This window comes from Nelumbo lutea, chromosome 2, assembly GCF_056320005.1.
Source record: "Nelumbo lutea isolate HS-2025 chromosome 2, American lotus-T2T, whole genome shotgun sequence".
Lineage (NCBI taxonomy): Eukaryota > Viridiplantae > Streptophyta > Magnoliopsida > Proteales > Nelumbonaceae > Nelumbo > Nelumbo lutea.
In genome coordinates, this window is record NC_142685.1 from 38,657,962 (window position 1) to 38,678,218 (window position 20,257).

The 20,257-nt window shown below is 32.9% G+C and overlaps 1 protein-coding gene across 3 annotated transcripts; it reads right to left on the bottom strand.

The window, feature by feature from the left end:
- Window positions 1-5,176: 5,176 nt before the first annotated feature.
- Window positions 5,177-10,325, bottom strand: LOC148869985 (uncharacterized). 3 transcript variants are annotated; one of them, XM_088971302.1, is made up of 6 exons: window positions 10,040-10,325; window positions 9,816-9,863; window positions 9,269-9,339; window positions 7,298-7,347; window positions 5,587-5,732; window positions 5,177-5,427 (listed from the first exon to the last, which is right to left on the bottom strand). In XM_088971302.1, exons 2-6 carry the CDS (start codon window positions 9,833-9,835, stop codon window positions 5,358-5,360), a joined length of 357 nt encoding a protein of 118 aa, XP_088827428.1. In that variant the 5' UTR covers window positions 9,836-9,863; window positions 10,040-10,325; the 3' UTR covers window positions 5,177-5,357. The 3 variants fall into 3 exon arrangements, with proteins under 3 accessions (XP_088827428.1, XP_088827427.1, XP_088827426.1); XM_088971301.1 differs by having other exon boundaries at window positions 5,177-5,479; window positions 10,040-10,295; XM_088971300.1 differs by having other exon boundaries at window positions 5,177-5,509; window positions 10,040-10,288.
- Between the last annotated feature and the right edge of the window lie 9,932 nt (window positions 10,326-20,257).

Here is a 20,257-nt window from a genome sequence, read left to right on the forward strand (position 1 = left end):
TCTGCGATCGGTTCATTGGAGTTGTGATTAGTAAGTAGCGGTCCAGTCAATGTACCCTCGCCCTGGTACGCGAGAAATGGTAGCCTGAAAAGCAGTTGAACGGTGATGAAAAGCACATCAGACTCATTTGCATTACCCTTTAAAAAGTTGTACAACAAAATTACATAGCAACATGTGATCTGTCCTTGGTTTTGGGCTTTCGTCACATGATTTGATTAGTTGCTTCAAACCCTTCTTGTGGGGTTTTGGTCTCCATCATGACATGTTCAATGGGACGGCAATGCTTCTCTAATCTCTTGGGGGAGAAGTCAACGGAGTTGCCTCAACATGTTATCGAGGCAGCCCGGTCTCCGGTCAAGAGAGAATGGGTTCCTCCGTGCTGCCATCTGTTTCATGGCGGGAGAAGTCCCTTCAGTTCCTGACTCCTCACCGGTGCTACTGCCCAAAATCGTCAGTGGGGTACACGCTACTCCATGGGGATGGAGACAGTTTGAAGACATAAAGAAATCAGAAGGAGAAGGGGTTCTTGTCATCGTCGCTTTGCTCTTCGTCTCGGGGATGACAAACAGTTCATAGGAATGGTATTTTAAAAATTAATATATATATATATATATATATATATTTATTTATTAAGCACGTGATATCACATGTAAATAAAGCTTGATGAAGAATTAACGGCAAAAGAGGTTTTCGACAATAATCAGAGACAGTAAAAATATTTTAAGACAATAGGTACAAGTAAATCATAAGGGTAATTTAAAAAATTTGCTCTAAGAATTAATATATGAGTCAATGCTACATTCGAAGTATCAATTATGCTCAATGTTACAAAAATTGGTATCGAGCAACTAGAAGCATCAATACTCACAATTACAGGTAGGACATCCAAATGAGAGCAGTAGTTGGTTATGATTTTACCCAACAGCAAGGTTCTTAATAGGTCTCCCAACACCTGTTTGTTCGGCTAAACAGGTGTTATTGAAACAAGTTGTGTCTTCAAAACCAAGGCCCCGTTCCAATTTTCTTATACATAAAGTAGCCCAATTACTCCCAACTTGGCTCAAGACCCTGATTGGATGTACCTCACTAGAACTGTCTCTGCAATTTGAAGATTTGATTGCAAGTGGATTGAGTAAATAAAAATCATGACATGGCATGTATAGGGAGCATCTCAAGGTCTGGTTTGATTAAGACCTCCTTCCTCGAATAAGAATTTCTCTTTCTGGCCTTGGGGGCTTATGTTGGCAACCTTATCTAGAATAAAACCAAAAGCTTCCCTCAGCTTGTCTTGTTCACTCTTCTTATTGTAAGGGCTCTAGAAATAGACCTTTGGAGTTTAGGGTGTCTTTACTAAAACATACTCCCGGCTTAGCCAAATTATTTCTTTTAGGGCTGCAAACGGATCAGATTGAATTGGATATAGGCATATCCAAATTTGATTTATTAACATTCGAATCTGAATCAGATAGTATATATAGAATATATAGCGGATTCAATTCAAATTGGATTATAATCGGATATTGATGAGGGATAATTTGGCATGACCTAGTAAGTAAAGGTCACGTGGACGCGATCTGCCAGCAAGATGACAACTTGGCAATAGGAGCCTATTCAGCAGTTTTGAGATCTGGAGAGTTTGGGCACCTCGGTATAAAGCCACTTCGACACCTAAGCCAGTTCGAGGCCCAAGAACTGAAGTGACACGTAATCAATTCCATAAGCCTCTCAGCGGACTCTGAATCTCTTGGGATCACGTCGCGTAACGGCAGGCCTTATCCCTCCTTGACCGGATCGGGCGGTAGCGATAAACTTTATTGACTAATACGTTACTTCCTATCTAAATTAGAAACGGATCTCATGTACTAAGGCTGAAGATCCTAGAATCATTTCGTGAGACCCACGATAGCTCAACTATATAAGGGCATCAACCCCTCTAGGGCCCAGGTACGTGCAATTATTTGCATACAAGTTATCTAACATTCAAGCTTTTAGCTCACAACCACAACAAAGACACTAACTTAAGCATCGGAGCGACCTCCCCGAGTCATCTACCCCGATCTCTCTTATCTCTGTTTTGTAACTTGGTCCAACTCGCTACGCGAACAACGTCCAGGCATCCTTCCAGCTATGAGCTTTCAGATCGCGCATCATCAGATATTAAATAATATTAGACTAAGAATAACTAAAATATTATATACTATTAATAAGATTAATTAAAAATGGCTTTATTGATATACTTTATGAATAAAATGAATTGAAAATTACTTGTGTAAAATATGAACATATGACAATTTAGTGAAAAATACAACATTAAGACAAACTTTAAAGATAGATATAATATAATTTTTAAGTATATATGAATATATATATATATATATATATATTGAATTGAATCGGATAGGGGTTGATCCATATTTGGTCCAATTATAAATGTGTCGGATTCGAATTTGGAATCAGAATCGGATTCCATTTGCAGCTTTCACCAGATGCCTTTTCATGATTTTTGAGAATTTTCTTAAAATTTCTCACCGCTTTTAAGATTTCACTTTAAGAAGATTAGCTATCATCAGGAAATAAAAGATGGCAAATGACTTAAAATCTCCTATTAATATTTTCTTAATATTTTAAGCTGAAGAGAGGGTCACTTCCCTAAATCCATGGAATCGATGGATAACTCTATTTGGAGAACCATTAATGAGAACCCAAAAAGGAAATGGTAGAAATGCATTGCCTAGCTCAATTTCTCTAAGCGGGTCCAAATCCATTTTCTCCATAACCCTACCTAAAAAATCCAATTCCACCCAATTCTTAGAGGATACTCCATCCTTTTATGCCAATTGTCTTCATCAATTAACCTTATTTCTCCAAGAGACCTGTGTTGATTGGCATAGTCATTACTCAGTTTACTTTTAGGCTCTAGTTTGCTGATGCATATAACCACGAGTCCGTAGGAACGAGGGCCAGGTCTGTTATTCTTTTTCCATGGTAAATTCCTCACAGGTCACAGCCTTCTTTAGCTTATAAAGAGTACAAATACAAATGTATGCAGTGAGAATGCAAGGATTAGAAACACAATATGTAAAATTTTGTAACGTATGTGTATACTTTTATTGTAAGGAGTAAAAAATTTTGCATATAATTTGTACTGTACATATTTGCATTTATACTCTTTCCAAACTAAGTATATCATAAATTTATTATATATATATACACAAAAGAAAGGAAACTTCCCCCAACAGAGCATTAACAATCACTTATGCATCTCCCTCAATTAGAAAGTGATGAAGCTAAAGAAAAGCAACGAGATTGAGAGATTTCAGAAAAGCATCTGCTTCACTTCGATTGCTGAGGAAGAAGAATTCAGCTTTACAACCATCATGTTGGGGAAGCAGTTATGATGGATTAAACCTTAATTTCAATGGATCTTTCTCAAATTCTAGTGCGAGGGTTGAGATAGCGAATAGGGCTGCCAATTGGACTAGATTTGGTCCAATATCTCAAATTCTAGTGCGAGGGCTGAGATAGCGAATAGGGCTGTCAATTGGACTATATTTGGTCCAATCCAATATTGTTTCATTTACAAATGGGCTGGACCAAATTCAGCCCAATTCCATACAAACTAAGTCCAATCCAGTCCAAATAAAATGTAAATCGGAGCATCTGTTCATTTTCTTGAAAGTGCTTTATAAAAGTGATTTCATAAAACTGTTTTGGTAAAAATACTTTTATAGAAGTATTTTTTATGAGAGTGCTTTTGTAAATGTGCTTCTATTAAAGTGTTTTCGTAAAAGTGATTCTATTAAAGTGCTTTCATAAAAGTATTTTTATAAAAGTTCTTTCATAAAAATACTTTTCATAAAATTACTTTTATTGAAGTACTTTCATAAAAGTATTTTTATACCAGCTTCAGTCTTAATCGGTTTCAAATTGAACAAGGGTTTAACCTCATGATCAAATTATTAGGAATTTGGTTTACACCCAATCCAGACCGATAAGAAAAAGGACCAATTTATTTTAGATTAGCCTAATCCAATAATTATAGCAGACCGTCGAAACCCGATCTGAATTAGATTGGATCCTAAAGAAACCCCGCCACCACCACCCCCCCCCCCCAGCGAAATTACTTAAACATCACCTATGATTTCTAACTGCTTTAACCACCCTCAAAATCCTCCCCCTATATTTCAAAGAAGTAATACAAAAATGGCCCCTTCCATTGGTTTGACATTGAGATGTCAACAGAAAAATATGATTTCATGAAATTAAACATAAAGAAAATCTGATTTTTCCCAAGGATAAAAATACTGAAAAATCCATTGATAGAGAAAGCACAAAAAAGAAATACAATAAAGAGAAAATCTATTCGAACAAAACCCTTCGCTGCTCTCCCTCTTACCAAATCTCTAATTATATTTGTTTTTTCATGGATATCGATATTATAATTATCATTATCTAAATGGGGATATAAGGGTAACTTTGTAAATTAAGAGTTACACCGATCCGTCCAAACTAAAGGGTCAATTTTTATAATTTATCCAAAATGTGGAGGGAGGTTTTTGGTGAGATTGAAATTCGTGGAGATTAAAGCAATTGTAATACCCCCACACCCCCTTTATTTTTCTTCATGGGGCTGCAAAATAGAGGTAGCCCATCCCCCAACCCTAGTGACGTCTGGGTTTGATCCTAATCTGCGACCAGGCAGAGACCTTAGCAACGGAGCCAGTCAGTTCAGTTGGCACTTGGCAGCGTCAAATTCCCTTTTTGTTGATGTTGACATGTTATTTATCCTAACGTATATATACGTACATGTTGATTGAGAAAGAGATGATGTCCAAGTCCTGTATCTTTATATTGCACTCATCCTGCACTTCCATTCAGTCTGAGGTATTCCATTACGCCTTTATCACAATCAAGGAGAGGATATTTTCTTCTAAACTCACCTGAGATCTTGATTGATTAAAGTGTTTCAGGCATGGAGGAGACTTTTTGTTACCAAAAAAATTGGCCTAACCTCTTACAATCTTACATGGCATCGACATCACGTTTGAATGTGCGGATGTGCCCTTGGCCTCTGGCTCTGGTGGCGTATTTAACTGCAATTTTCAAACTTGGCACACAGAAACAGAACACAACCAAGGGGAAAAACTATCAAGAGTAGGAAAGAAACGCTTCCCGATTAAAGCATTGAAACTAAAAACTTAGCTTTCTATATTAATATTTTAGCTGCCTTCGTAGCGAGTAGACACTTGTACAAGTTTCCTAAGATCCATCATTGCATCAGATATCCATAGATTTGGCCCCAGATGAAGCCTTTGACCGTTTCCTTTTTGTCTTCCTTGTACTTTTCTTTGAGCTTTTTACTGGATTCTCAATTGGAACAGGTTGTGTGTTCTGCAGATGTTGATGAATTGCTGACAGCGGATCCATCTGAAATGCAGGATGATTAAGGACTTTCATCAATTGTTCTCCTTCCTTCTTACTGTTGAAACAAACCCCCACATAACTCAAACTGTTTCAGGCCAAAGGAATACAGAAGGAACAAGAAAACTAGTCAAAAGTTCAACTCGAAACAATTGAAATACTTACACTAGCTTCTGTCTGGACTTGCTATTCAGCTTGAAGTTAGTTTCTGGAGCTGGATGACGAGGTTCCTTCAACTCAGGAAGGAATTCGGTGAGGGAGGAGAGATCATATGCTTTCAGTTTCTTCTGACGGCCTCTTATTCTTTTCTTCTGATATATAAGATTAGAATTAAGGATTTAGAAGAAATGAACCAATAGCATACATCACTAGAAGCTCATTATGAGAAAGGACAGCTTAGATTAACATTACAAATAAACAAACATGATATGCTAGATCATTTTAAAGCACACAATGGTGAATGGCCAAAGGGGATTTGTAAAGCTTATTGGTTCTTGTTTGAGGTTTGTAAAACTGGTATTCTCTTATTAAGATGACTCCTCCGGTCCTCCCTACAACTTAATTAAAAGCCCCCGAAAAACATCTCCCTCAAATTCAAAGAAAACAAAAAATTGCAGTATTTTTTTCCTTTTCTATCTATAATTTTTTCTTCTCATGATCCTTCAAAAAAAAATTGGGTTGTCTACGAAGGTTCCCTTCTTGACACAATTAGAAAACCATTTACCTTGGGGAAAAAACAAAAGAGAAAATAGTATACCTCCTTCCTTTGGAAGTCTCAAATGAGAGGACAATGGCATATAACACAGACTACACTTCCACAACAAGAAAGTGAGGCCTATTACACTCTAACCTGGGCTTAAATCCCCCAATGCATCTCTATCCTCCCCAGCCCCTCTTTAGCTAAGCCACCAGCCATAGCATTTTCTGATCATGGGATCAACCTGAACAAGCCATTAAAGAAGCCAATTATCTCACTTCTCTAATGAGGTGATGCAGTGAGCGTTCCAGTGGGACATAACACTGAACCTACTACAACCCATAGCTTCCTTCCACCATAAAACCCCAGTTTCAAGCCAAGCACTAAGGAGATAACCTCACAAAGAGTCTCCTCTTACAGATCTTGTGTGAACCTACAACTCTCCCTCCCTAAAAACATTTCTATATCCAAGGCCCTCAGTTGCCCAATGAACTTCTAAGATTACAAGGGAGATTAATATTTCAATCAAGAGTAATTGAAGAAGAAAGCATCCGCAAACTGTATATTTCCTCTCATTTTCATATTATCAGTATTTGGATTTCAACTGCTGACAGTGACCTGTTTGTGATCCAAATATGACTTTTTATAGTTTAATCCCAGATATGATTTAAACAGTGAAAGCCAAAAGCTGTAGAGAGGGATCACAATAAATCAGACAGATTTGGAATGGACAGGGATCAAAATTAACTGACTGAAGTTTTTGTTTTTTTTTTTTTTTTTTGATAGGTAATAACTGGCTGAGTTTCTACAAGGAGAGAATAATAATTTGAGACGTTCTTGCCACAGGAAGAAAAAAAATGGACACAGAGAGCACGCTAATGACAGTCGGCAATTTTGATTTTAGTTTAATTCATAATTCTGTGATTAACCCAATATCAATTTGAGCCTCAACACACCTAGCTCTTGTAGTATCTGAGAGTACAGACACATGGATGAAAACGGTAATCTCCAAACATAGGTGCAAACACAACCATCCTCAATGACCTCTTACAGGAAATACTTAGTCTTAAACAGGTAACTCATAAGCCAAAATAACAACAACAACAACAATAATAATAAGAACAACAACAAAAAAAAAAATGAACTAAAGAGATCATATCTTAAATTTAAGTATCTCACCTTGCTAATTGTCTTTTTTGCATGTAAGGAAGTAATAGTATCTTTAACCTCTGCAGTATATGTAAAAGAAAACTTAGATGCATATAGCCACCAATAGATTAATATAAGACTATGAGTTCAATATAAATGAAATAGTTCCTCAAGTCTATCATGGGTAAGAAATCTTTTTCTTTTTTTTTTTTGTAAGTAATTTTATTAGTATCAGAAAATTATCAGTACAAACTTCCCAGGGAGAGGTGAGAGATTCATCTCATCCAAAAACATAGAAAATACAAATAAGAGAAAGGTACAAGTTACATTTGAGCCCAGAATAAGTGATCCCTACTAACGCCCGCGTGGCTAGAGAATCAGCCATTCCATTGGCCGATCTCCTCTTCCATTGAAATGTCACTGTTAAATTGCTGATAAGCCATTTGATCTTTTTAAACTTATCCCTAAATTCACAAATAACAGTCTCTGGATTTTGTAGCCATCCCACTACTATTTTGGAGTCTCCTTCCACAATTAGCCTGATAAAATCCAACTCTATTGCTAACTGTAGGCCTTGTATTACTGCCAAAAGTTCAACTCTGATTGAATCTCCCAAACCTGCTGGACCTGAGAAAAGCAACAATTTGCCCATCTTTATTTCTAAAGACCCCTACAACATCTTTGTTTTAAAAGCGCAGGGAGCAATTTGTGCCTGAGGCATAAAGGCACAAGATGAGGCACGCACATTTTTGAAGCAAGGTGCAAAAACACAAAAAAAGAAGCCAAAAATTTTCAAATAATGTAAAAACATTAAACATAATATTAATAAAAAATATAGACTTGTGTTTTAAAATAAATGTTTTAAAAAACCTATTATCTGAAATCAAAATACATAAAAATAGCATGTAAAGCATTTTATCCTCAATTGCATTACTTTAAAAGCTAATGTGATGTAAAACATCTTACATTCCTGATTCTATGAGTCACCTTTGTACCAGGCCCCTTGAGGTAATAAGCCCAAACAAGTCCATGTTAGGGTCTTAAATTTTTATCCTTATACAAAAAAAATGATTTTATAATTTTAATTGCCTTCTAAGAAGATATTGTTTTTTATCCTAATTCCACGAGCCCCCCTATTTGCTAATGTTGTTCATTCATGCTAATAAAATATCTTCTTAAAAGGTAATTAAAATATAAAATCTTTTTTTTCTTTTGTACAAGGATCAAGAATTTAAGAACCTAACGTCAACTTGTTTGGGCTTACCTCAAGGAGCTTAGCCCCCAGCCCAGCCATTTAGGTTCAAAAAAAGAACAAAAACCACAAAAAATAAAAATGCGCACACCTGGGCTGAAGCGCAAGGCACACCAAGGGCACACCTTTTGAAAATGCTGTGCCTAATGCCTAGGTGAAGCGCATACCTTAAAATATGCCTCGCCTGAGAACCTAGGTGCACCTTTTAAATCACTGTTATTAAGTCAAGTTTTTTCTATTTTTGCTTCCTGCAGTAAAACCACCTCTGGTTTTGTGTTTTCTGATCAAATTTCTTACCAATGCCCTTCTTCTTCCTTCCCACAAACCTCTTACTGTCCAGCTTAGCAACTTCATTCTAACCTCCTACCCCTGACTCCTATAGGATCTCAAAACTTCAACCCTCAATCTTCCTCTTCAAAATAGTCAGACAGTTCAGTAACTAAAACAAATATTTTTATGTGAAATTAAAAATTCAAAGAAAAGCGAACTAAAAAAATTACTTAGACGAACATGTTAGAAGCTTGAAACACACCAAAAAGGAAAAGATTACTTTGTTATTCCCTTTTTCTTAGCTTTCAGGGTCAACCAACTATGGTAGTACCGTAGTACCACATTTCAATGTCTCACAAATTATAGGTTTAATGTTTATATGATGTTAGTTTAGAGAGATTTTCTTTTCTATGGTTTCATTCCACTAAAATGTCAATGGTACAAAGTACAAACAGTTCACAGACATTTTGGCTACTTACTAGCATAAAACCGAAGCTTCTTTTCGAATTTGCTATTTTTTCTGGAAGATTCCCCCTCTGAAGAAGTAGACCTGAAACAAATAATTATTAACTACACATCAAAAAAATTATTATGAACTAATGAATCCAAGAAGGCATGTTTACAATTCATAAACAAAAAAGAGGAAAGATCATAGGTATAATACTATATTCTGATTTCTTAATGATGAATATATAAACCTACATACTTCTCCATTTAATCTTATATTCCCAGTACCATAAATATATAGTGTGTCTGCATGAGTACAATCTAGGTTGGTATTCTATCTCTGGGGAAGAGTTCATTTTACAGAGAATTCAGAGGCTTGTATTGAGGGTCTTGAAACCTCTCTCGTTTAAGTTATAGTACATGAATGATTCTGAACATCAAAATCCAAATTGACACATTTCAATTATTAATGATCCTGTCTAACTATAGCATAGTTTCAAAAACATCTTGCAAGCATATATAGCAAGTATTGGAATAATCAAACTACAAGGGTGATTTTCTACCGCAGAAGCTTTTTACCTCAACCCAGTCAATCCCATTATAGCATCAGCCTTTCAAACCCTGAAACTGCAAACAAGGAACTATCAGAATCAATGGACATTCATAAATAGAAAAAGGCATGTCTCAGCCGCCGGTCCATGTGTTCAACAAGTAGACTAAAGTGACCTTTTTTTTCTTTCCTTTCATTTGTTTATTTATTTGCCAAATAACTTGTGCGAAGAATAAGAAGGCGTTTGGCGTACCTAAGATGAAAGCTTCGAACTACGAAGAGGGTCTCCTTTGCTCGGATAATCTCAGCCCTCTTTCATTCGTCAGATCTGCGGCCGGCGAGAGTCGAGCGGTTCCGTTTCTCAGGTACCAGTTGTGCTTTCTTGAAGATCAACGAAGAGAGTGAGAAATTACTGATTAAAATGAGAATATATCAGTGAAAAGTTGTGAAGGTTTAGAATTAGGGTTCGTTTGAGCGAGTTAAAAAAAAAACATACAGGTCCACCGTCCAGTCGTCCACGACCACGACTACGATGAAAACGGATCAGATCGGATTTGAATCGGGGTATATATCCGAATCCGATCCGATAGAAAATATTTTTCGTGCATATATACCTATTAGTTTTTAGGCCTCGTTCCTTTGCAGGTAAATATGTATGGGAAAGTTGGTCAATGGTAGGGTTGTTCATGGATCGGGTTAGGTCGGTTTATTGGAGTTTTTCCAACTGACTAGTTGGTTTACCTAGAAATGAAATCAAAATCGGCTTGGTCGGTTTGAATTGGTTTGGATCGATTTTGTGAATGATTCTCTCGGTGTAAATGGTAAAAGATTCAAGTCTAAGAAAACAAAGGCTGGATGCCTGGAAATTAAAAATGATTTGATGGATTAAAACTGAAATTTTATATATAATATGTATATTTCTAAAATAAATATAATATATATATATATATATATATATAAGTCAGTTCGGTTTCGGTTTTCATGTGTGAAAACTATAAGGTAGGATTAATAAATTTTTCATAATAAAAAAATAACAATAATTAATTTCAGTTAGTTTTATTCATCAAATTGATGAAACCGATCAACCCTATCAACTCGACCTGAGTTGGTCGATTTTCTAGTATTTTTAGTCGACTTTGGTTCAAAAATTTCCCAATTCAACCAAGTTGGATCAATTTCACTTTGGCCATTTGTAAACCAACTAAAATAGAATGACCTAACTATGGATATATATTAATATTTTGTCTTTTAAATATAGTTTTTAATATGAAAATGTGAGAAATTTCTCATATTTCTTAGTAAAAAATGTTTTATATCATAAATCTAATTTTTAAATTTATATTTTAATAATTACACTATAATTTTTAATTAAATCTTTTGAAAAAAAAATCAACCAAAACCTATACAACTTGAGTTAGTCGGTTTTCACAAAAGGTCAGTCGGTTTCAGTTGACCAACTCCCTAACTTGACCAGGTCAATTTGATTGGCCAAATAGTCTACGACCAAATTGAACCAACTCATGAATACTCATAATTTCAGCTAAATTAATAGTCTCATCTCTCATAAATAACAACAGTTTAATCTCCAATAAATATTGAAATTTTATAGCAAAAATACACAATTATTGAATATATATTGGCAATGAAAAAATACAATAATTACAAAAATACAATAAGTACTAAAAATATATTAACTTAGTCAATAAAAAGTATAATCTCAAATAATAGTTTAATCTCTACAAAATATTAATCAACAAGTTATAATAAAAAAATACAATAAGTACAATAAATTAAATTTAAAAATTTCACAAATAATAGTTTAGTCTTTAATAATTATTGAAAGGTTTCTATTAAATAACAAAACAAAATAAATTTATGCATAATCATTGAAAAAACATTTATCACAAAAACAATAAATAATTATTGAAATACAATAGATATTAATTTTAGCATATATAATTATATAATAAATAAAGATTAAGAGTTTAAAACTATTATTAATAATATTAATGTTTCTGAAAGTTATTTTCTTGAATTATTACTTGATATAAGTGAAATTAGTTATTTACAATATTATGTGAAAATATTAAATTATTATTAATCTCAATATTATGTTATAATTATTTTTCTAATTTCAGAAATTTTTTAAAATTATTACATAATTTATTTATTTTAACTATTTAAAATCTAGTTATGTTAAATATTTTTTATTTAAAATTCCTAGCTATTTAAATACTTAAATAGTATGTAAAATATTTAAATTTTAAAATATTAGTTATTTATGGAATTTAATTATCCATAAAATCATAATTTATACTATTATTACATAATTTCATTATTAATTTTTTAATATATTAAACTATTATTGATTTCAATATTATGTTATGAGTGTTTTTCTACTTTAAGGATTTTTTTAATTTATTACATAATTTTGTTATTTTAACTATTTAAAATCTAGTTATTTAAATATTTAAATTATCTATAAAATATTTAATTTTTTTATTTGAATTTTATTTATTCAAAGTTATTACCTATTATTAAATATTTGAAAAACATTTAAATAGGTGTTCCGGAAAAACATAATTTAAATTTTTAGTACATAATTTCGTTATATATTTTGTAAAAATATAAAATTACTTATTAGATAATTTTGTTATTTTAACTATTTAAGTTATAGTTGTGATAAATATTTAAATGATCTATAAAATATTTAAATTTTTTTGTTATTTGAATTATATTTATTTAAAGTTATTACATATTATTAAATCTTTGAAAAGCATTTAAATTGATAATCTGAAAAAACATAATCTAAATTGTTAGTACATAATTTCATGATATATTTTGTAAAAATATAACTTTTTTGTGTTTTTAATAAATATTTTAAAGTTATTATATAATTTTGTTAGAATATTTAAATAATTCTTAAATTTTTTAATCCAAACTTACCTTAGATAGATATAGATAAAAAGTAGGGAGAGGATAAATAGGGATTAAAGATAATTTAGAAGATAAACTCTCTACTAAATTAGAGAGAATTGTGGAAATAAATAGGAATTAGAGATAATTTAGAAGGTAAATAAGAATTAGAGATAATTATGAGAAAGTGGAGGAGGTAGTTTAGGATAAATTTTAGGAGAATAGATTATTTAGGTTATCAGGAAAGTGCATTTCATTGGTTGTTTCAAAAATGACATAGAATAAAAAACAAAAAATGAGAAAATTTCTTGACCGCTTTGTTTTAATATAATATATATATATATATATATATATATATATATAAAAGAGAGAGAGAGAGAGAGAGAGAGAGAGAGTTTTTTACATTTCACACTTAATTTTTGTTTCTCCATGGTATCATTTGACTCAAACCACTAACCCACTATCTAAAATTAAAAATTGTTTGATTTCTAAGTTGACATTAAATTTTGTATTACATTTCCATCATTGATAAAATTATTTTTTATGTATAACACTTATTTTTGTTTAATATAATAAATGCACAATATTAGAGATGTACCCAATATTTTATTTTTTATAATTATAACATTACATATATGCCCAAAATTTTTTATTTTTGTGTTACTTTGTATTTTCTATTATTAAAAATTATATTATTTGACTATGACATCTTTTAATTTCTAGGTAGATTTTGAATTTGGCATTCCATTTTTATAATTAATAAAAATACTTCTTACATTGCATAGTTATATTATTTTGATTTTTTATTATTTAATTATGGTATTATTTATTAATCCATTTGACCACAAATGGTTGAATTTCTTGCCCACCACTAGGAGGGAAGAAAATGGTTTTGTTTTTAAATTACTTTTCAAAATATTAATTTTTATACTATTAAAATTAATATTATGGATTTAATTACAATAAATTAATGATGAAAAAAATTATCTTAAATATAGAATTTAATGAGAGGGAATAGGAAAATATTTTTATTTCCAATTGGTTTTAAATTTTACATTCCATTTCCATCATTAATAAAAAGATTTCTTATTTATTACTTATTATTGTTTAATATATATGTTAAAAATGTTCTCAATTTTTTTAATTTTATTTATTTATTATCTATTTTTTAATTTTATTATTTAGTCATGACAACATGGATTAACCCATTTGACCCAATATGAGTTAATTTCTTACCACCACCTAGATGAAAATACTATTTTTTGCTAGGTAGATTTTAAAAGTATAAGCTTTTAGGTTATTGAAATTATTAATTTATTGAGCATAGATTTAATTAATAGAACTTAATGATGAGAAGAAACAAAAATAACTTAAATATATGATTAAATGAACATGAATGCACGTTAATAACTTAAATGTTGGATTTAATGAGAGAATTGAATATCTTTAATGTCCCAAACTGCTTCAACATGCTTAGGTATTTGACCATTGATGAATCTCACTAGTTTGTACATAAAAAGTAGTTCAGTCTAATACCTACTACAGTATTATAACTAAGTTGGGGTTAAGTGCAATTTTCCAATTTTGCCAATCTATCTCCAAGGTCTAGGGCATATTTAGTGCAGTATTATAAACACCGACTAGTTGTCCTTGGGGTCTAACTCTAGCGGTTGAGACATGCTACTCCACCAGTTCAACAGCACACCAGTGTCAGCTTTGTTAGGATAAACTTTCAAAATCTATCTAATGGCTAATAACATTCTAAATTAACATGAGTCTCATAAGTGTTTGGTTTAAGGAATAATTCATAGAAAATATATCAATAAGAACACGAAACAATATTGTACTTTATTCATTTACTGATAAGTATCTATATACATTAATCTAATTGGAGCTAAGGGCATATACTGTTTAACAGCTCCCACTTGAACTTAGGTCCAATCAGGTAGTCTTATACTATCCACATGTCCTTCAAACACTTTCTTTGTCGATGGCATAGTTAGTAGATCTACTACATTTTTCATTGATGTTAGTTTCTAAGTCTAGATATTTTCTCTGCTAATAATCTCCCATAGAATGTGATACGTTGTTTCGATGTGCTTTGACTTCGAGTAGGCTCTTAGCTTCTTAGCTTGAGAAATGACTACAGTATTGTCACACAATGATGGAATGGGTGATATATTGGATAGTACAACTTCTAATTCTTGAATTAAAATTTTCATCCATATTATTTCTTTGGTAACCTTACATGCAGCAATGTATTCAACCTCAGTCATGAAATCTATTGTGAACTCTTGTTTGTTACTTATCCATAAAGATGTATCCCGATGTAGACTTTCTACCATCTGGATTAGATTGGAAGTCGGCATCTATATAATCAATCATTTGTAGTGAATTACCACTGAAGACAAGACAATAATCTTTGATCCTTCATAGTATTTTAGTATGATGTTCACACTTGTCTAGTTTTCTTGTCCTATGTTGAATTAATATCTCCTCATAACACTAACGACCTAAGCAATTTCACGTTGAATGCACAACATAGCATGCATGGTGTTTCTTACAACAAAGGCATAAAGAACTTTTTCTCATTTCTCATGTCCTCTATTTCCTTAAGCATCTTAGGTGACATTCTTTTGGAGAGTGACTCAATGTCTAAAAGTAATAAATATCTTCTTGGAGCATATTGAATATTATGACAATATTGTCAATGTAAGTAGATTAGGACAATCCAATTAACTTCTTTGATATATCTTTGTAGACTTGAAGCCCCCAATATGTAAGAAGCTTCTCTAAGATCTTTTATGAAAAATTATTACGAAAGCAATACCTTCACCATTATTAACATTCATACATCATTCCCAATTAGCATAATGACATCTACATATAGGATCAAGAATGCAATCTTGTCTTTCAATGTCTTTCTATAAATACAAGGTTCATCCAATTTTTGCTCAAAATCAAATTATTTGACTATTGAGTCAAAATGGATCTTCTAACTTCTAGAAGCTTGCTTTAATCCGTATATGGATCTATTGAGCTTACACACCATGTGTTCTTAATCATTGGCAACAAAACCATATGGTTGTTGCATGTAGATATCTTCAGTAAGATCTTCAATCAAGAATACAAATTTGACATCCATTTGTCAGATTTCATAAATGTAGTGTGCAACTATGGCCAATAGTATCTTGATGGATTTAAGCATGGTTATGGATAAGAATGTTTCCTCATAATTGACTCATTCTTTCTAAGTTTAACCTTTCGCCATGAGTCAAGCTTTATAGGTCTCAACCTTTCCATCAAGGCCCTTCTTCCTCTTATAGATTCACTTGCAACTGATTACTTTTATCCCAATGGCAGGTTTATAAGTGTCCAAACTATGTTGGTAATCATTGAATCCACCTTGGCTTTCATGGCATCTATCCACTTCAAAGAATCTATGTTTAGCATAGTTTCCATATAAGTCAATGGATCTTCCTCAAAGTCTATGACTTGTATCAAGTAATTTTCTTGACCATAGCCGAAACATATAGGGAGCTTAGATAATTGAGTAGATCTTCTAGGTTGGGTATCAATATCTGAAACTTGCAAATTATCTCCCACTACCTCAAAGTCATCTTCATCAAGAATAGCTTCCTGATGATGATTGTTTATGATATAGTCCTCCACACTTGTCTTTTTGACATGTGTTGGACAACCTCATACTTGAAAGTGTCTAATACTTGGTTTCTTACTAGTCTATAACTCATATATAATCTTAGAAATTGATTTAATTGAAACTCAATTCAGCACATAAATCACAGTTTCTAATGCGTGTCCCTAAAAGGATACATATAACTCTAAGTGGACAATGAATGATTAGACCATATCTAATAAAGCATGATTTCTTATCTCTAATATGCCATTTAATTATGGTGTAACAGGAGGGGGCAACTATGATATAATCTCATTGTTTTTTAGGTAGTCCCTAAATTCGATGGAAACATATCCACCTCCTCAATCTGATTGAAGGGTTTTGATTTGTCTCCCCAACTATTTCTCGACTTCATTTTGAATTCTTTGAATTTTTTAAAGGATTCAAACTTATGTCTCATTAGGTACACACAACCAAACCGAGAATAATCATCGGCAAAAGTTATAAAGTAAGAATGTTGATTGTGTGTTCTAACATTCAGGGGACCACACACGTCCATATGTATAAAGTCAAGTGTACTTGTACTTCTTTCAAGCTTACCTATAAACGGTCTCTTTATTATCTTGCCTTGAAGGCAATGCTCACAAATTGGTAGATCTTTTATTATGAGAAAATCTAGAGAATCATCCTTCACCAATCTTGTGATTCGTTATATGCTTAATAGTTTCTCGTGTTCTTTTCGTGGAGATGTGTTCCAAGGTTGTTTCAGTCACATTCGTTTCTAGAGAATGGTGGAGTACATAAAGACTATTCTCGAGTTCTCCATAAGCAAGTAATTTGTTATTCAACTTAACTATAATCTTATTACTGAATAAAATAAAATAACCATCCTTACATAGGTTAGACATTAAAATCAAATTTATGACGGCTTCGGTATTTTCTTTTTTTTGCTACATAACATGTTCAAATAAGGGCTTGTTTTATTTGTGAGAATAGGGTTCTGGAATTGAAATTGGAATGGGCCATTATGATTTCAACTATTTGGTTAGGCAAAATTGGAATCTCATTCCCATTCCTAGTGGAATGACATTCCTCCATTTTGAGGGAATAGCCATTCCTTCCCCCTCCCTTGGGAATGAAATCCCGTTCCGACTGATTCTAATTTCCATTCCAATTCCTATCCAAACCAAACAAACTATGGGAATAGACCATTTCAATTCCAATTCTAAAGCATTTTGATTTCGATTTTGATTTTGATTCCAATTCAAACTACAAACCAAAAGGACCCTAAATAAATGAAATGCTTAGACATTGTTGTGACGTTCATTAATATGGCCTCTTGTATATGGGCTCGAATACGATACTGGAAAGACATGATATTTGAAAATTTTGTAACCAATTAACCACTATCATAAACATGTTAACCAATCAAATGGTATTTATCAGAATTCATGAAAGGATTTTAATTGGTCAAAACTCTTCAATACCATGCCTTTTTGGTACTATAGATTTCCCTAGGTATATATTTTTGTGCAAAAAACACTGGTGACTCCAAATCTAGTGTGTTAACCACTATGTAGAGAAAAGCAAAGAAACTTTTTCTTTGCAAAAGCCACTTGTGGGATGTTGCATAGAGAAAGCCGACCTTTGGTATTTTTTTTACTCCAACTCTGGTGTAATATAGGTTGTGCAAAGAACAAAGGTTAGGGTTCAAAACTAAAGAAAGGTAGGTAAGAGACGGGAGGAGAACAGGAATGACAAATAGGGTGGGGCAGAAATGGGGAGCCAATCCCCATCCCCGTTCCCCTCCCTGCCAACTGGGACAAAGTTACCCCCATCCTTGTATCTATAGGGATCATGGGGATTCTTATTCCACATGATTTTTTATGATGTCAAAATTATTTCATTTACAATCCTATTAAAATAAAATAGTTATATTTTAGAATCCTATTAAAATAGATCTCAATATATTCAAACATATTCAGTCATATTTTAAAAAATATTAACATATATAAACCATGATCCCCATGGGGCAGGAATCAAAGGCCCAATGGAGGAGTACTCTAAACGGGATGAAAATTTTTCCATCTCCATCCCCACCCCCATCTAAGGCAAGTCTCTATGGGGACCAAAGAAACAGAAAAAATTGCCATCCCTAAAAGAGGAGAGGGAAGATATTCTTTTTTGATTTTGAGGTGAGACCAATATTTTTTTTGGGGGGGGCTATGTTTGGTTTGAAGGAAATGGTAGGAAAAGGAAATGAAATCTTTACAAACCTTGTATAGATTTCCTTACCTTTCCTTTCTTTTCCCTATTTTTTCTTTACCAAACACAACCTTGGGTTTTGAAGGGGTTGAGAGATCAGAAAACTAAGGGATGGACAGCCTAAGGTCCCGTTGGCCGTTAGTGACTTGCACATAGAAAAGATACGTGTCACACTCTTATAATGCGAAAGATGTGTTTGCAGAGATTTTAATTGGAGAAGATCCGGATTCCCCAAAAATTGGTCAGAGTTGCAAAGTAGGAAAAATACGAGCAGATTAGAAAATTATTATATTTGTTAGATGGTCAGAAGTCATTTGATCAAGTTGATGTTTTGTCCTAATCTACAACGTCCCTCTCGCTCTGCAATTGAGATAGAGAAGAAAATATTTTGAATCTCTTTCTATTATAAACTAGAAGATGCATAGTTTAAATAAACTGGACAATAAGTAAAATTCGTTTATCTGAACTATGCAATTAATGCAGCCATGTTGGAGATCTTGGAGACAAAGCAAAAAGTAATCTATTTATGAAGAGTGTATCCTTGTTTTATTGATCCCCCCAATATGATCTTATGTCCAAGTTAGTTGATTCATCCTATTTGATTATTTTTCTCAATAAAATACTGAAAATTTTTCCCTAACTTAGGGGTGTTGTACAACATGAATGATTTTGTTTTCAAAATTCCCACTTGAGTATTAAAAAATAGCACTTTTTTTTGAACGGTAAATGGGTTGGATATGGAACCATTTCAGCATGGTAATTAAGTTTTAGCACATTTGGGTATGAAACCGGTTCTAATTGGCCCACTATGAGTTCGACTTCTAAGTCCGGATCCAATGGAGGATGCTAGGATGGTGTTTGTGCTTTTCTTTTTAAGCTATAAAAGGAGTTTAAATTGTTCGCAGTGCAATTTTGTTTGCATAGGTTCAAATAAAAGGAAATATATATATATATATATATATATATATATATTAAGTAAAATGAAAGAGTTGAAATATGATACCAATCAATCAGCTCATAACCAATTAAGTGGATTTTCATCAAAATTTAGGAGGGTTGATTAGTCAAAGTCTTTCTGCCACATGTTGGATAGACAGAAGCTTAGGACCATAGTAGACAGGTCCCAAAAAATGGGCCTGCAGTGGCCACATTTAAAGCCCAATATAGTAATGGTTTCAACCAGGTTCTCCTTTTGAGAATTTATGTCAACGACTCAATATTAATTTGGTCCAACTTTTAATAGATTTTGGATCCGAATCGTCTCTGTTCCTAATCTGGTCTACATTGGGTCAGGGCAAGGACTAAGTACTATAACACACATCAAAGGCCATCAAGTGAAGGGTGGGACCACAATCTAATTGGTTGTTAAATAATTTTATAGAAGTAGATCCCGTTAACAAGATTATCTTCTCCGTTGACTCCTCCGCAAGAGACCTTGTTAATCACATGCTCTGAATCACCTATCACAAGGAGTTGATCTTACAACTGGACTAATAAAATAACATTTCCCACCCACTTGCTCATGCAACTAGGTTCAAGTTATCTAGAATTAGACGGCCCACTTGGATTTCTTTTCAAAAGTTGTAGCTGATTAGAGGATTCTGGATCTCCTGCACACAACCCAGTCTACCTATATAACATGGCAGCCAAATG